At 55.2% G+C, this 17,270-nt stretch overlaps 1 protein-coding gene across 6 annotated transcripts in view; it reads left to right on the forward strand.

Moving 5' to 3' along the window:
* The first annotated feature begins 12 nt into the window (after positions 1–12).
* The window catches only part of STK11 (serine/threonine kinase 11), an 18,897-nt gene continuing 1,639 nt past the window's right edge, over positions 13–17,270 (forward strand). Inside the window, exons 1-10 of one of the 6 annotated variants that reach the window (XM_006101786.3) lie at positions 14–826; positions 8,345–8,428; positions 9,126–9,215; positions 11,053–11,185; positions 11,261–11,397; positions 12,110–12,237; positions 14,432–14,489; positions 14,575–14,771; positions 16,198–16,267; positions 16,911–17,049. In XM_006101786.3, coding sequence (XP_006101848.1) covers positions 537–826; positions 8,345–8,428; positions 9,126–9,215; positions 11,053–11,185; positions 11,261–11,397; positions 12,110–12,237; positions 14,432–14,489; positions 14,575–14,771; positions 16,198–16,220 — 1,140 coding nt within the window. In that variant the 5' untranslated portion in view covers positions 14–536 and the 3' untranslated portion in view covers positions 16,221–16,267; positions 16,911–17,049. Of the gene's footprint in view, positions 827–8,344; positions 8,429–9,125; positions 9,216–11,052; positions 11,186–11,260; positions 11,398–12,109; positions 12,238–14,431; positions 14,490–14,574; positions 14,772–15,069; positions 15,395–16,197; positions 16,268–16,910; positions 17,130–17,270 lie in introns of those variants that run through there. The other 5 variants (XM_014467200.2, XM_014467198.2, XM_006101785.3 and 2 more) reach the window with 5 other exon arrangements.

The following is a 17,270-nucleotide window of genomic DNA, read 5'->3' on the forward strand; positions in this document are numbered from 1 at the left end:
ACCTGCCACTTCTCGGGACCCTAGGACCACGAGCCTGCCGTGAGACGTCCCGGCCCCCAGCGAAGCTCATCTGCCCAGCTTTGGGGGCTGCGGGGGCTACGGGCGCGCGCCACGGCCCGCTGGTAATGGACGGCCTGGAGAAGACTTGGCTCGGCCGCGTCCATGTTTGCCGGAGGGTTTAAAGTCCCTGGAGGATGACCTAGCACTTCGCAACCCCACCGGCCTCCCCTGGGCCCCCGAGGACACGCCGGCCCGACCCGGAGCTGCCAGGCCGGGTCGCATTGAAACTTGCGGCGCTGCGCACCGTTGGGTATCAGGGCCTCGGACCATCGCTCCTCTTGAACTCACGTTTAGTACAATCGTTTCTTTTCGAAGAAGGGTTTTTCTTTTGCGTTTTTGTTGACTTTTTTTTTTTTTTGAGAAGGGAATTTGGGGCGGGGGCGGGCGGGGGGACAAAAAGAAGGACCGCTCACCGGGGCATCCATAAAGGGGATAAGGTACTGCCGGCGGCGCGAGTCGGAGACCTTGGGTCCAGGATGGATGTGGCAGACCCGCAGCAACTGGGCATGTTTACAGAGGGCGAGCTGATGTCGGTGGGAATGGACACGTTCATCCACCGCATCGATTCCACCGAGGTCATCTACCAGCCCCGCCGCAAGCGCGCCAAGCTCATTGGCAAGTACCTGATGGGGGACCTGCTGGGGGAGGGGTCCTACGGCAAAGTGAAGGAGGTGCTGGACTCGGAGACGTTGTGCAGGAGAGCCGTCAAAATCCTCAAGAAGAAGAAGTTGCGGAGGATCCCCAATGGGGAAGCCAACGTGAAGAAGTAAGTGTGGGCTTTCTGACCTGTGCAGCTTTGGATGTCCCAGGCCCGCCAGTGTCGTCCTCCTTCCTTCCTTCCCTTACTCCCTCCTTCCTTTTCCTTCCTTCCTTCCTTCCTTCCTTCCGTCCTTCCGTCCTTCCGTCCGTCCTTCCTTCCTTGAGGTGACCAGCTGTTCCTGCATCCCCTTGCCAGAGAAAGTGTCGTTGGAAAGGTGCTTCAGTACTTTCAGGAAGTCAGGCTAGCTTGTTGTAGCTGGGTTCTGGTGCCTTTGGCTCTTAGGTGCCAGTGTCAGAGTTGTCCTCCGTAGGGGCACGTCCCTCTTTTCCTGGCTCGGCCAGCTGTCCAAAGAACTTAGGTGCCCGGTGGAGCCAGCCAGTGTTTGTTTGGCCCTGAGAGTTTCTGCCCGGAAACGGCCTTGGAGGCCATCAGTTTTTCTGCTTAGTGAGCAGCCAGTATGGTACTAGCGCCAGGCGAAATGCGATTTGTTTATCCTGTTGGAGGGGAACCCTGTAGTTGCCAAAAATAATTGTTTGCACCGGCTTATCAGTCAGCAGGGGGTACTTATCCCTTCCTGCTGGCCTGGATGTCACTAGATATCCCTGACTGCAGGCCCAGTGACCCCCAGAGGGGAATTGCTTGTGTCCTGGTAAACTTTTTACATGAATTTCTTCTGCGCAATCTGCCCCCTAGGTATCCTGGAGGTGCCCAGGTCTGCTATCAAAAGTCCCCCAAGGGCGGTGGGGGCTCTGTCTCCTTCCTCTTCTAGTTTCAGGATGGGGGGTGTCCCTCCTTATTGCTGCCGGGGGTGGAACCCTGCCCTACCCACACCCACGCCCCTCCCAGCCTCCAGATTCCCAGAAGAGGTTTATCTAACATGCCAGGCAGCAGGACTTACTGTGACCTTGGCCTGTCTGGTCCGCAAGCAGGCAAGCAGGCTGGCCAGGCCAGTCCTGTCCTGGAAGTGCCGCTCACTGGGTGAGCTTTCACCTCCCTCCTTCCCACTGGCAGGAGAGCTGGGCTGTTTTCACTTGCTCTGGAACACCTGGGGGAGTGGAAAGGGGGGTGGAGTAGAGAACTGGGGTTGGACTGACAGGGCACCTTGTTAGTGCCTGGTATTCTTTGAGCCACTTGCAAGGTGGGTGGGACAGTGGGCAAGGTAGGTTGTGTTTTGGTGAGGCCTTTTTACAGCCCATCCTTGAAGACACTGGGAGAAGGTGTGGCTGGGCACCTTAGGGCCAGTTGGTCAGTTCTCTGTACCAGTCTCTCATCTGTGAGGTGGGTTGGGCAGGAGCCATGGTGTGTCCTTGGGGAGACTCAGGCCCCAAAAGCAGACGCCCCCCTGAGGGTCAAGTGAAGCCTCACTCTCAAGTTAGAAACTCCCACTGGACTGCTGGCCCTAAGTCATGTCTTCTCATTAGAAGCTTGTGGGGACCGTGTGGCCCTCAGGCAGCCAGATTGCTACTACTGCAGGTTGAGGGCAGTGAGTTCCTGCATTTGGAATGCTGCCCTGGAAATGGATCTCCCTCCTGCTCTCCAGTGTTGTCCTTGTCCTCCTGGCTCCTCTTAGGCATCAAATCCCATCTGTCCTGGAACGGGCTCTGGTCTCTTCCCGCCTGGCTGAGCCCTCCGGATGGAATCGGCATTGGTCCATCGACGTGTTCTGGTGCTGGCCACTTGATGTTCTGCTGCTGTGCACCCCAGGCCCCAGCCTCTCGGGAGCAGCAGCCCGAGGTAGGAGGGGTTCCCAGAGTCCCTTCCCAGTGGCTGGGTTCCAGCACCAATTGATCTGTCTGGCTAGTCATCCACCAAGCCCACCCTGCTAGCCATAGGGGGTCTTGGTGTATGTAGATTAGGGCACTGACTGGTGGTAGCAGGGTTAGCAGGTCCCAGAAGGTCTACACTCCCCCACCATGATGGAGGACATGTCAGGGTAGACAGGGGTCCCCCTTTTGCTAAGGTGTAATGTACCTGTGATAAGGCGCCCTTTCAGGAGATGCAGTTTCTGCACGCCAAGGTTAAGTTAGAGGGCACTCGAGAGCTCCCTCATGCTCCACTAGAGACACAAATGACCAGAACCCAGCTGGAGGACCGCAGGGCGCTGGCATCCTGCTCCTGGTTTCCTGAAGGATCAGCTGAAGTCCCAAGAGCGTATGGAGACTTGTGGGCATGTAGTGTTGGGGTTGCATGGAGCTGGGTTCTGAAGTGTCTGTGGGAAGAACTGGAGGGGAAGCAGGCCAGAGTGGCCAGTGGTTGGTGGTCCTCAGCCAACCTGGCAATTAACATAAGATGTCAGTAGCAGGCACTGAGCCAGCGCTCAATTTCATCAACTCAGGCCTGGACCTGCGTGCAGAGGTTCCCCTTTATGAGTTTTCCCTTGGAGTGCTGGGCTGGCTCAGAGCTGTCCTATCCACCTGGTTTTGCAGCTGGGATTAGAAACTGGTTTTGCAGCTGCACCTCCTTTCTTTCTTTTTTCTTTTTTTAAAATATATTTTATTGATTTTTTACAGAGAGGAAGGGAGAGGGATAAAGAGTTAGAAACATCAATGAAAGAGAAACATCGATCAGCTGCCTCCTGCACACCCCCTACTGGGGATGTGCCCGCAACCAAGGTACATGCCCTTGACCAGAATTGAACCTGGGACCCTTCAGTCCGCAAGCCGACACTCTATCCACTGAGCCAAACCGGTTAGGGCTGCACTTCCTTTCTTGAGCCTCTGCTCTGCTGTTCCAAGTCCACAAGAGATTGGGTGGGCCTACCCCATGCAGGTCTCTGGTCCTGAGGGGACAGTTGTCAGCTCCCTGGCCTGGAGAGCTGGGCTCCCTTGCTGCCAGCTAGCCCACTGCAAGGGAAAAAGGCTCCTTTGTCTGCGAGAGGTTTAATAAACTCGACTGCAGTCACTGCTCTTAGAGGAGTGTCCAGAACCTTCCAGACAAGCCTCAGTTGGATCAAAGCTTTTTTCTGAAAGAACAATGTTTGCCCAAGTGGTGGGACAGATCAGAATGCCCTTCTCTCCTTCATGGGCTTTCTCTAGGAAGGCTGCTGTGGGTCTGTACGTGTCCCCTTGCTTGTTCTTATAAAACAGCAAAGTTCAAAAAAGCATCAAGTAAAAATGAACAATTTCTTGTAATCTTTTTTTTCTTTTTTTTTTGTTCTTTTTGTCTTGTAATCTTAATACTGATGTATCTTGCTCCACTTCCTTCTTTATTTGTTTTCTTACCTTATCCAAGCAAATTTTAATAAAAAATAAAATTCCCTTAAGGATCACTTTTAAACAATAAGTTGAATGTACTTGTGTTTCCAATAGGCAGTAGAACTGCACAGATCAAGCCCAAAAGAAGGTGTCTGGGGGGGGGGGTCACCCCTGCTCCCTCTTCTTGGGTATAGACAGTTCCCTACCAGGTGGGCACACTCTGGGGTGCAGGTGATGAGGAGGTCCAGCTAGGCAGGCCCTTATCAGGGCTGAGGGAAACCCCCACTACAACTGCACAGATGACTTGAGAGAATACATGTCATCAAAGAGTGGTCTTTATGTGTGTTTTTTGTTTTGTTTTCATGTTTAGAAACATGAAACAGTTTCACTCCTGCTTAGTACCAAAGTCTTGGCGTGGTCTGCCCTGCAGCCCAAGCCAGTCCACCTTTCTGTCCCACGGTGGGTCTCTCTGTTCATACTGGCTGAGTCTGGTCCTCCCTGTGCTGTGGACGTTTCTGCTGTGTTGATGAGTTACTTTGTGCCATGTTGCGTGACAAGCTCAAGGGTATGAAGGACATATCACCAGAAATGGAGTTTCTCGATCAGAAGAAGGGTGGGTGAGTTTGATAAGCTGTGTGCAGACTACCGGTCCACCACAGCTCAGTGTCACATTACAACTTATCCTCTATTGAGTATGGTTTCTGACACGTGTCTGCTGTTTGTGTTAGGGAAGTGACAGTAAGATGTGCTTGGCCACCCAGGCTGTTTCTTTTCCCTTGGCTGGCCTCAGCAGAGTAGTGATGGCTCTGGGAGTAGAAGCTGGTGTCCTTGCTGGGCCTGACAAGGCTGGGACTTCCTTGCAGTGATGGGCAGGTACTTGGATCTGGATGGTAAGTGGTTGTGAGTTAGCGCATTGAGGACCAGAGCCTTGGACTTTGTTGGCTTTCATTCCTGTCCCACGTGGCCTCTACAGGTCCCAGCACCTGCTGGGATGCCTACCCTCCTCGGTATTGGGAAGGATTCCGCTGTGAGGCCACACTGGCCGGCTGCCAGAGCAACAGCAAGAGGGCACAGCCACCTGCCGAGGCTCACCTGCACCGAATGTCCTGGGGGCCCCCCTGTTTGCCTGGTCTTTCCCTGATAGAGGGGCGACTCTGAGATGCAGTGGGAGCATGAGGCACTGGGCCAAAGTCCATGTAGAATTCTGGCTCTTCGCCTCTGAGTATGTGGGGAATCATAGTCGCTTTTCCCTTTATCTCACATCCACCTGTGGCTGAACTATCATTTATTTTATTTTACTTTTATTTTTGGTTAATCCTTACCCAAGGATATTTTTTGCATTGATTTTTTTAGCAAGAGTGGGGTGGGGGAGAGAAACAGCGTGAGAGAGACACATCAATTGGTTGCCTTCCCGCACATGCCCTGACTGACTGACCAGGAGGAGGGATCAAACCTGCAACCCAGGTATGTACCCTTGACTGGGAATTGAACCCGAGACCCTTTGGTGCGTGGGTTGACTCTCTAACCACTGAGAACACTGACCAGAGGCTGTCGTTTATTTTTTTTTTTAACAGCTTTATTGAGAGACAATTTTTGTAGCATAAAACTCACCTAACTAATGTGTAATTCACTGTCATTTAGTACTTTCACAGATTGTGAAACCTTTACCACTACCTATTTCAGAACATTTCATCATCCCAAAAGAAACCCTTCCCCATTAGCAGTTACCCACCCCCCCACCCCCCCGTCCTCCCCTAGCCTCTGGCAACCACTAACCCACTTTTTGTCTCTGGTTTTGCCTGTTCTGGACAGTTCACATAAATGGAATTATATACTGTGTGGCCTTTTGTGTTTGGCTTCTCTCACTGAGTTTCGTGTTTTCAAGGTCCATCCATGTTTTAGGGAGTGTCAGCACTTCACTCCTTTTTATGACTCAGTAATTAATATCCAGTTTGTGGATGGGTCACATTCTGTTTATTTATTTTTATGGGCATTTGAGTTGTTTCCATCTAGTGTCTATTATAAATCCTGTTGCTGTGAACATTTATGTACAAGTGTTTGTGTTGAACTGCACTTTTAGTGAATTTCCCCTTATTTTATTCCTTCTCCCACTTCTGAGGGCCCTTTGCCCTGTGTTTAGAAGTGTCAGCAAAAGGACCAGGAGGTGAGGGGATCTTGCTCAGTGTCCCTCTGTCAAAGCTGCCATTAGCCCTGGGCCTGCCCTGCATCCATCTGGAGGGGAGCGAGATGAGGTGGTTCTGAGCAGTGGCTGTGTCCTAGCCTTGTCTCCCTTGCCCGTTCCCGTGTGTTTCAGGCTGAGTGTGGAGGTGGCTCTTCAGTTTCTCTTGTGTTCATCAGAGTCACTGAACAATCTACTTTGCTTGGGCATTGCCCACGGGCAGGTTTCCAAGGAGCAGAGGCAAGCCTTCCTGACCTGGAAGGCACCGCTTCCTCTCCATTACTTCCTACATCCTGGCTGGGCACTTGGACTTGCCTTTTTCTTTAAATATTATTCTCATTTTCTGGCCAGAGAGGCAGCTTGTAGAAGTTGACAATATAGAGACAGTGATAGAAGCTCCTCTGTGCCCTCGAGGTCACTGAGTGATGGTTTTGGTGGCTGCCACCTACATGCTATTTCTTTTGTAGGCAGCTCAAGTCATGCTAATGGCATGTCTCCAGTTACCTCACCTGAGGCACCATCCACACAAATGCTCCTGCTGCTGTGGGCACAAGGTTCCCACTTTCCCATCTCTGTGAAGCTGACTGTGTGTCAGTTCTTTCCTGGTGTGAGTCATGGGACTTACATGTTTATATGGAGTGCTTTGATCCAGTTACTGGACAAACAAATGAACAAATACTCTCCCACACTCATCCCACCTCACCCCAGTGGGTCAGCCTCATTAAGTTAAGCAGGTGGGCCTCTTTTTTTTAAGAACACACTTCATTGACATCAACAAGAGCACTGAGCTGTCTCACTGCAGAGGACAGGGTGCCATCAGCCAATTTCTGTCAGAATTTGTCCTACTCGTGAGCAGAGGGGGGCACAGTGCAGGAGATGGGCCCCAAGTGATCTCCAGATGCAGGGCTGCAGATCTGTGGAGCTGATCCTCATCAGTGAGGACTTGGGGTATGCACTCCAGAGCCCCCAATTAGCAGCCAGGGTTCCCACTCCCAATGCAGTCACATACTGTTGTGGGCTATCTGTGCCTCATTTGGAAAGGTGTTTCTGGCCCAGTCAGCGTGGCTCAGTGATTGAGCATTGACCCATGAACCAGGAGGTCACGGTTCGATTCTCAGTCAGGGTACATGCCTGTTTTGGGCTCAATCCCCAGTGGAAGCTGGAGGATTGAGCCTGCAGGAGGGGGCGTGCAGGAAGCAGTTGATCATGATTCTCTCTCATCATTGATGTTTCTATCCCTCTTTATCCCTTCTTCTCTCTGAAATCAATAAAAATATATTTGAAAAAAGGAAAAGTGTTTTTGGGCTTGGGCAGTCAGGCACGTGGAGCTCCACTGTAGGCTCCCCTACATGTGCCCAAGGGCCCATGTCCTCTGGATGGACACATGGTGGTTTTTACTTTGGGGCCTCTGTGTGGTGCTGCCATGAGTGTGCCCATGCAGGCTTCTGTGTGCATGTCTGCAGTTCTGGGTACATACCTGGAGCAGAATTGCTATGTCACCCAGTAACTTCAACCTTCTGAGGGGCTACTTACCACTTCCTGACCCCCAGTGCTCCAGCTGTGCAGCCCCTCCTGCTCAGGCTGTTGGAGACAAGACGCATGGAAGGTCACTTGCAGAGTAGGTAGTACTGTGCACAGGGTCTGTGCCCAGCCCTTGTCACAAGCCAATGGGTGTGGTTGGTGCCAGGTTGGCAGTGGCGCGTTGATGACCATTCTAGGAGGGCTGGTGGGGTTGTCCTTTTTCCAGGACTTTAGAGTGCTGGGAGAAGAAGGGAATCCTTAGGAGACAGCAAGGGGTGGGCATGGCCTAGCTTTTCTGTACGGCAGCCCTATCTCTGGCGATGCACCATAAGCACAGCTCTGCATACTAGGTGCTCATGCCACCCTTGCTCTGCTGTCCCTGTGTGTGGTCTCTTGTAAAACAAATTGTTCATCTTCAGTCAAAATGGGTAACAAGTGTCCTGATTGTGCTGTCCCTGTTCAGGCCCCATCCGCTGTCCCTGTGCAGACTGGCTCAGTGGAAGGGGCAGTGGCAGAGCCTCCCCGTTCTCCTGGCACCTCAGAGCTGGTGTGTCCTCTGCATGGCACCCAAGGGCAAGTTCTGCATCCCACCACACAGAAGGTTTGGCTGATGCTCTGTCCTCTCTCCAGGGAAATTCAGCTACTGCGGAGGTTGCGGCACAAAAACGTCATCCAGCTAGTGGACGTGCTTTACAATGAGGAGAAGCAGAAGATATATCCTTCGGGATTGTGGTGGGGGACCTGGGCCATGACACCTGTGTGTCTGTCTTCCCAGTTATTCCGGAACTATCTGGTGTCCTCCTGTCGCTCCATGGCCCAAATGGGAATACTGGGTCTGGAGAGAAGACACTTCCTGGCCCAGTCTAGGTGACCCCTCATTTAGGAGCCCCGTGGCTGGCACACCCCCTCTGGCATTTGGGCCTTGCCTTCTGGGGCCAGAGTGTCCTTCTGGAATACAGAGTGTCCTTGGCCTTTGCCCTTCGTTGAGGGGCACAGGCTCTCTCCAAAATGTGCGGCCCTGGCTGACTCCAGCTCCCAGAAGCAGGCTCATGAGGGCCCAGGGTCCCTCTGAGGGGTCAGTGTCCTTCCACAAGTGCCCATCACCGACTCACAGGTGCAGTGACAGGGTTCCCAGCATGTGGCTCCTCTCTGTCCATGTCTCAAGACTCCCCTCGGTAGAGACCCAGCTTAGGGGTGGAGAATTTCTGCCTGACCCTGGGCTGTCTGGCCCTGCAGCCTCCCCCCTATACCCCACTCCTGACCTGAGACTAGAGGACACTTCTAGTCTTCTGTCCCAACTGCCTCTGGTCTCCCACCACCACCTTCTAGGGCCTTCTTCCCAGCTATCCCTGGGGACAGGTTCTGCCTGGGGTGGGGTCTGGGCTGGGCTGTGGTTTCCTTAGCACTGCACGTATATGGTCATGGAGTACTGTGTGTGTGGCATGCAGGAGATGCTGGACAGCGTGCCTGAGAAGCGGTTCCCTGTGTGCCAGGCTCATGGGTGAGTGTGCATGGCCAGGCCTATGGCTGCCTCTCTGTCCTGCCATATCATCCACAGGCCCTAGACCAGTGGTTCTGAACCTTCCTAATGCCGCAACCCTTTAATACAGTTCCTCATGTTGTGGTGACCCCCAATTTCATTGTTACAAATTGAACATAATTAAAGCATTGTGATTAATCACAAAAACAATATGTAATTGTATATGTGTTTTCCAATGGTCTTAGGCGACCCCTGTGAAAGGGTCGCGACCCACAGGTTGAGAACCGCAGAACCGCTGCCCTAGGGCTTCAAGGACTCAGTCCTGTGCTCCAACAACTTTTTCTGATTACCAGTGAATTGAAGGCTCAAGTGTGCTTTAAAACTCAGAGTTTGGGTAGTTTGCAGTACCCCGGGCCAGCAGTCCCTCTCTGTGCATGCTCTGCTCCAGTGTGCCTGCTCCCGAGGCTTTGAGACCTCCTGATCCTTAGGAAGCCCCTGACAGTGATCTATACTGCCGCTGGCTGGCTAGCCCCCCTGAAGTAGCATCCCCCTTCCTTGCTGCAGGACCAGCTGGCCTGTGGTGTGAGTGGAAGAACAGTGGGGTAAGCCCAGGTCTCTGGCTCCATGGAGGACTTCAAGGGGGGCTACATGGCTATGTCTATGCCAGAGCAATTGAAGGGAGGGGGTGTTACACATCCCTTGAGCTGATGGGGACAGTAGGGAAGGGCTACCTGGCCTAGCTGGAGGGGCTCAGAGATTGCATGTCAACTAATGGACCAGGAAGTCACAGTTTGATTGCAGGTCAGGGCACATGCCTGGGTTTTGGCTCAATCCCCAGTAGGGGACATGTGGGAGGCAGCTGATCAATGATTCTCATCTTTAATGTTTCTATCTCCTTCTCCCTTCCTCTCTGAAGTCAATTAAAAAAAATTATATATCTATATATATAAAAGCTTAAGCAACCATTACGACCAAACGACTGGAATGACCAGTTGACCAGTCGCTATGACACGCACTGACCACCAGGGGGCAGATGCTCAATGCAGGAGCTGCCCCCTGGTGGTCAGTGCGCTTCCACAGCCAACCTCCCGTGGCCGGCCAACTGCTCGCGGTCCCTCCCCCTGGCCAGTCTGCCCCCATCGGCCCCTTGTGCTAAACCATTCATAGACTACCTACTTTTGAGTCAGGGTTTACTACATAGTAGAGCAGCTCCCTCACTGTGATCTATTGAAAGTCAGCCCTTGACACAAGGGTTTGTCCTGCTCCTGTCCTCGCCCTTCCCGGGGGCCACCTGCCTGCCACTGTGGCGGCGAGGGAAGGGGGAGGCGGGGAACCTCGCTGTGGCATGGTGCCAACAGTGGCTTCGGCATCTGTTCCTTCCACACCTGGCCCGGCGACCATCTCCTTCTCTCCCGACTCCACCGGGGCCTTTGGGCCCTGGGCTGGGACTGGGACCCAGGGGTGGATGGCGGCAGATGTGGCCCCTTTCCCAGGGGGGCTGAGAGCTGGCTCCAAGGGAGCTGGTGGCCAACTTCCCGCGGTCCGTTCCCCCCCCCCCCCTCGGTGCATGAATTCGTGCACTGGGCCTCTAGTATATATATCAAAGGAAGGGTTGTCTGATTGAGAGAGGGAGGTGGAAAGCCAGGGAGGAGCCCTTCTGTGCCCTCCCAGGTGCCTTGGGTAGGAGTGATTAGAGCTCTCGGGGGCCTAGCAGTGGCTCAGCCCTACCTGAGAGCCATGTTTCCCTGAGGGGCCTCCTGAACTGTCATTTCTGTTTGCTCACCCTGGTGGCTCCCGAGCTTTTGCCTCCTGTTTTTGGTTTTGCTGGGTGACCCCAGGAGGCCATTGTGTCCTGTAGGTATTTCTGCCAGTTGGTGGATGGCCTGGAGTACCTGCACAGCCAGGGCATTGTGCATAAGGACATCAAGCCGGGCAACCTGCTGCTCACCACCAGTGGCACACTCAAGATCTCTGACCTGGGTGTGGCCGAGGTAGGACCCCAGGACCAGGGTGAGGGCCGGGTGCTCCCCGGGACCACTTCCTGAGGCCGCCTGGCTCTGTCACAGGCCCTGCACCCTTTCGCTGAGGATGACACATGCAGGACGAGCCAGGGTTCCCCAGCATTCCAGCCGCCTGAGATTGCCAATGGTTTGGACACCTTCTCCGGCTTTAAGGTGGACATCTGGTCGGCTGGGGTTACACTGTAAGTGCCTGTGGGCTATGGGCCCCCTTTTTCGCCCACCCTTGCTTTGGCTATGGGCTTCTGGAACCAGCCCCTGTGGGTGGGAATGAGGGCTGCGTTCCCTTCAGTTATCAAGGGCCCCGTTTGTCTTTATTCCCACGGGTTGACAACTGGCCACGCTCATCTTGTGGGTCCCTTATGTCCTGATGCTTTATACTGCGAGTTTTCAGACATGGCAAGTTGAAAGTGTTGCTTGGCCAACCGCTATGTGCTCTCCCCCACTCCCACCCCCCATTCTGCCGCTTTGGTCTGCTGGCCTGATGGGGCATGTCCCTGAGCACTTTGGAATAACAGTGCTGATTGGCCTATCAGAGTTCTCTGGGACCCTGTTCACTCTTGAAGTGGCACTCATGCTGCAGATGATTGGGCACAGCCCCCCATCGACAACCTCCCATCCGTCTCTGCCATAGGGCAGCCGCCAGCTGGGCGTTTGTATTTCATTGAGAGAGCATTCACATACCATGTGACCCACACTGTAAAGTGTACAATCCAGCAGTTTCCAGTATTTTCAGTGGTGCAGCCACCACCCTTTATTCCAGATAATTCCTGCCCCCCAATATTGGGCCCTATATGTGGGGGCGGTTTGAGGTTCCTGTGCTAGGCAGGTTTCGGGCCAGAGCTGCAGGACAAGCCCCAACTGACTGGGCCTCTGTCCTTCCGCTCGGGGGCGAAGATACAACATCACAACAGGCCTGTACCCCTTCGAGGGGGACAACATCTACAAGTTGTTTGAGAACATCGGGAAGGGGGACTACACGATCCCAGGCGACTGCGGCCCTCCACTCTCGGACCTGCTGAAAGGTGAGGCCCTCAGGATGGAGACCAACCACGGGCCCTGGGTGGGGCAGGTCTGTCGAGGGTGGGTAGGAGCACATTTCTCCCTGAAGCATGGAGGGCGTGAGGTATGGAGAATGGCTGTGTCTAGGAAGGCTGACCCCCTGGACGCTGAGCCTTGTGCTCCACTGCCTGCTCTGACTCCTACCCCCAACCCCCAAGGAAATAGTGCCTGCTGGGTCACACTGTCCTCCTGCATTTCCCAGTCAGTGCAGCAGGTGGCGCTGTGAGACCACACAGTGCTGGCAGGTTGAGGACAGGTAGGTGGGAGCCCTAGTTGGCAGCCTGAGGCTGGCGGTTAGTGAGTTTGGATGAGACAGTTTATGAAGATGTTGCACACCCAGCACGTGGCTAGTGTGTAAGATGCTCAGTGCAGTGCCATCTCAGGTTCTCTTTCTGCCTTTAGTCTTTATGCTCTGGTGTGTGACTGACCTTATACCCTCTCCTCATTGGATGTTCAGTCAATATCTAGACTTTGCATAAGGCACAGCTGGAAAGGTCAAGTCATGTTCCCAAGCTGCCCCAAATATAGTTCAGTTTCCTAGTAACTGAGTCAAGCTGGTTCTTACATATAAGTTTATTTAGTACATCGAAGGTGGAATTGGGCTCCCGGTGCTGAGCAGAGGCCTGGCCTGCCACCCCAGGACTTTGAGGAAGATGGCTGGCTCTGGGGATGCAGCGTGGATTATTCTTGGAACAGGGAAGGAGCAAGTAGTTAGGAAGCAGCCCTCCTGTTTCCATTGCTGGCTTAAAAGGGCCCCTAGGTCGAGTTTGGCCTGGCCTTTTCCCTCTCCTTTGCCCTCTGAACACTCCCAAGTGCCCACAGGCTCCTGTAGGCCTTTGTGGGATGGTTATGGAGTTAGCACCCCATCCTCAGGTGGACCCAGAGCTTGGCCCTCGACCTCCCCCCACAACACAAGGCTTTTCTGTCCCTGGTGGTTTCAGCTCTGCTAAGAGTCAGATGTTGTGGACTCACCTTCCCTGGATAGGCGTCAGTCAGTTTGGTGTTTTCTCTACATGTACTCGTGTTCCGTGTGCCCGTTGTACCCTTGTTGATACCTGAAATGGCCCCGTGTGGGGTGATGACATGGCAGAGGACATCCCTGTCCCCGGATGCCGGCAGGGTAGCTCCATCCCTTCTCTTCTCTGTTGGCTGGGGCACGTGGGCAGTGCCTCCCCCTGCGCTGCCCATCAGCTGGGGTAGGTGGGAGGTGTCCCTGTGAGTTCTAGAGCCACCCTGGCCCTGAGTTCAAGTGTCTCAGAACCCCCAGGCATGATGGGAAGGGACATTGCTGGCAGTTGTGCCCAGGTGTGGAGAGCTGGGGCAGGGACGGGAAGCAGACACTGGCGGGAGCCTCGCAGCTGGCTACCACCATGATTTCTCCTCTTCCTCCCCACACCACTCAGACTTTCAGTTCTGAGCCTCAGCTTCCAAAATTGCTGTTTCCTGAGTACAAAGTTGCCCTCCCTTGGGTGGTGTTCACAGCTTAACGCTGCACCCCATCACCTTCTCTGCATCTTGTTCAGGAGGCATGACTGTCCTCCCACTGGGAAGGGAGCCGGAGACAGGGAGTGAGGGGTGGGAGCAGCAGAAACCGAAGGCTCTGGTGTCTCCTGCGGCTTGAGGATGATGCTGCCACTCTGGTGGTGGGCCTGGGGCCAGTGTTGCCCTTTCCAAGTAATTTTCCTGGTGTGGAACCTGCCCCAGGAGCACGAACACCCACGATGTGTTGTCCTTGCTGCCCTCTCAGGGCTCATGGGCTCCTGGCTGGAATTGTGGGTCACCGGATTTGATGGCTTTTGATGGCTGGCTGCTGATGGGGGGCTTCCATTGCTTCCTCATTCCCAAGTGTGTGGACAACAGGTCCAACACCTGTGGACTGGGGCCACAGCCTATCTGGCCTGCTCTGGTCTTGTTTTGGAAAGCAGTTTCCCATCCTTGTCTTTCCAGCCATGCTGCTTATGGTTTTGCGGTTTTCCACAGGTGGCTACATGGGGCCTTGGTGCCGGGATTGCTCTTTGTGTCCTCATAGGACAGGGCCCTGGATTTTCGAGTGCCATGTCCCCACAGTTACAGGCCCAGCACTACTAGAGAGCACCAGGTGGGTGGGGTAGAGCTGGGCAGGGGCCCATGCTGACTCCCCCGTGGTCCCCTCCTCAGGGATGCTGGAATATGAGCCAGCCAAGAGGTTTTCCATACAACAGATCAGGCAGCACAGGTGAGTGTCCTCAGGTGTCTGGCTGGGCGGGGCCCTCATGGGGATCTGGGTGCTCCAGGCTGTCCTGATGTGCTTGCTTCCATAGCTGGTTCCGGAAGAAGCACCCGCTGGCCGAGGAGCTGGTGCCCATCCCACCAAGCTCGGACTGCAAGGACCGGTGGCGTGGCATGACTGTGGTGCCCTACCTGGAGGACCTTCACGGCTGCGCTGACGATGAGGGGGAGGAGGACCTCTTTGACATCGAGGACGACATCATCTATACTCAGGACTTCACGGTGCCTGGTGAGTCTGGCAGTGGCAGTGGCTCTCAGCCCAACCTGGATGTCCCCAATGTCCCCAAGCCCTCAGGGCAGGTCCATCTACACCAGTGCAGACCCCAAGGGCCTGCTGGGGCTCACAGACAGCCATGGAAGCAGGTGGGGATCCAGAGGGAAGAGGCTGCCCAGGCTCTCTCTGCCTTAGTTCTACAGACTGCACACCATGTCCTGCCGAGCGATGGGGGAGGCCTCTGACAGCCCTGAGGGTCTAGTGGCCCTCCTGGCCGTGACACCAACCCTGACCAGTGGCCTTGCTTCCCCAGGTGGCGAGGAGGCGTCTGAGGCAGGGCTTAGAGAGGAGCGAGGCACCCAGCAGAGCCAGTACACAGACCTTTCTGCAGAGGAAGCTGAGGCCGGGGGCACACAGGAGCTCGAGGAGGAGCTCCATGCTTTAGCATAGCCACCCTGCCTACCTGGCTGTAGGGGCCAAGCTGTGCGCCCTCCACGAGCCCTCACTGACCCTGTCCGGGTGTCAGGAGGCCTGGGCAGCTGTCCCTATTGCCAGATGTGTCCCCTCGCAGCATTCATAGTTCTGTTCTGTTTCGGGGCTGGTTTTGTAGGCCCCATCATAAAGGTTTGCCCAACGCTTATGTGTGGGTGATGCTTGTCTCCCTCCCTGACTCGTCAGCTGTGTGGTAGGTTTTTATTGTAGAGAGAACCATTATGCAGCAATAGCCTGTGAGGTGGGTGGGGCCTCAGGAGCTATGTCCTTGGCAGAGCTGGGCAGGGTCCAGGAGTCCTGCTGTCCTGGGGTCTGTGGCCACAGGGTCAGCTTGGGGCTGGTGCCCATGGGGCCCCGAGTCACTGTGGCTTTGGCTTAGCCATTTCCCTGTAGGGACCTTGTCCTGGGAGACCTGGCTACATTCCAGTCCTGGATCTGAGGCCTCCTGGAGCCTCTGTCCCCTTCACAGAACAGGAGCAAGGTGTCCTGCATCTCAGGGACACGAGCCCATGACAGGTGACAAGTACCCAGGTGTCACCCTCACCAACAGGCAGCCTATTGTCCTAGCAAGGCTGAGTGAAGATCCCGAGAGGTCCCCAGATCCGGCTCCCAAGTACCCTTTGGGCCAGTGTGAGAGGCCAGAGTGGCCTTTCCCGGTGGGGATCCCCAGCCTGGGAATGTCCTCCATGCCAGAAGTGGGACAGTCCATTTCCGAAGTTGAGCATCCACTTCTCCCTGACCTGCTTATGGAGACCCCTCCCACTCTGGTCCTAGTCGGTTGGTCAACCTCAGAGGCTCTCATCTGTCCCCACCATGGGGGTCCTGCCGTCTACCCTGAGAGCTGGGCCTTGGGTCTGGTCAGTTGCTGCCGGCACAGTGCCTCGAGGGTGAGTGGGGCAGGTCTCAGATGCTGTGCTGATGGCTGAGACCCCCTACGTACTCTGTCTAGTAGGATCCTGTGAGCAGGGATGAGCTCTGACCTGGGCACACACGAGTGGGTGTGGCAAGTTCCTGAAGCCGTGAGTCGGGCCCTGGACACCCTGGGCAGAGAGAGGGCTGTGTTGGAGAGGAGATGGGGGCTCCAGGCAGCTGAGGGCAGTTTCCCACCGATGTCGCAGGAGGGCAGGCCTCAGGCAGCAAGCCAGGTTTTGGTGTGCACTGAATGAGCTTCCTGGGCCCCTCCGTGCATGCTCTCCTCTCCTCTGCCTCAGTGAGCACAGGAGTGCAAGTGAGCATGAAGCCCTAGGCCAGTGATGGCCGCCAGGATGCTCTGAGGGTGAGGGTGGGGTCATATCATGGTAGGTCCCTGGCACCGATCCCTTCATCCCAGTGGCCTATTCTGGGAGAGACACACCCAGCCTGAGCCCTGCCCCTCCCAAGTCCCACAGGGCAGCCCAGCAAGGTGTGGCCTACAAACAGGTAAGAGGGCTGAGGCCCTCACCTGTACAGGTCCCAGGACCTTGGTCCTTCACCGAGTGTCTGAGTCTTGCCCTGGCCGGCTAGCCAGCTTTCCCTCTACCTGGGTGAGAGCCCCTGCAGGCAGGACAGTGGGGTCATGTGGGGTAGGGGGACAGGATACAGGGCGTCCCCAATTGTGGACGGGGTGGGGAGGGGTGTGTGTCTTGGGTCCCCATCAGCCCACACTTGCCCTCTCCCTCCTAGGACAAGTCCCAGAAGAGGAGGCCAGTCAGAACGGACAGAGTCGGGGCCTGCCCAAGAACATGTGCATGAATGGCACCGATTCAGTGCCGCTAAGCACCAGATCGAGGGCAGAGCGCCGGGCCAGTGCCGCCTCCAACCCTGCCCGCAAGGCCTGTTCTGCTAGCGGCAAGATCCGTCGGCTGTCAGCTTGCAAGCAGCAGTGAGGGCGGTCGGCCAAAGGTGGGCCACAGCAGGGATGGCGGGAGTGGGCGGAAGTGAGCATTGCCCAAACTTAGCCAAATCATCCTCATGGACATTGCTGACCACGGCCAGTCTGCCCTTCGAAATCCTATCAGTCTGTGATCACTGCCACCAGGGTCG

The sequence above is a fragment of the Myotis lucifugus genome, unplaced genomic scaffold, assembly GCF_000147115.1.
Source record: "Myotis lucifugus unplaced genomic scaffold, Myoluc2.0 scaffold_383, whole genome shotgun sequence".
In the NCBI taxonomy this organism is placed as follows: Eukaryota; Metazoa; Chordata; class Mammalia; order Chiroptera; family Vespertilionidae; genus Myotis; species Myotis lucifugus.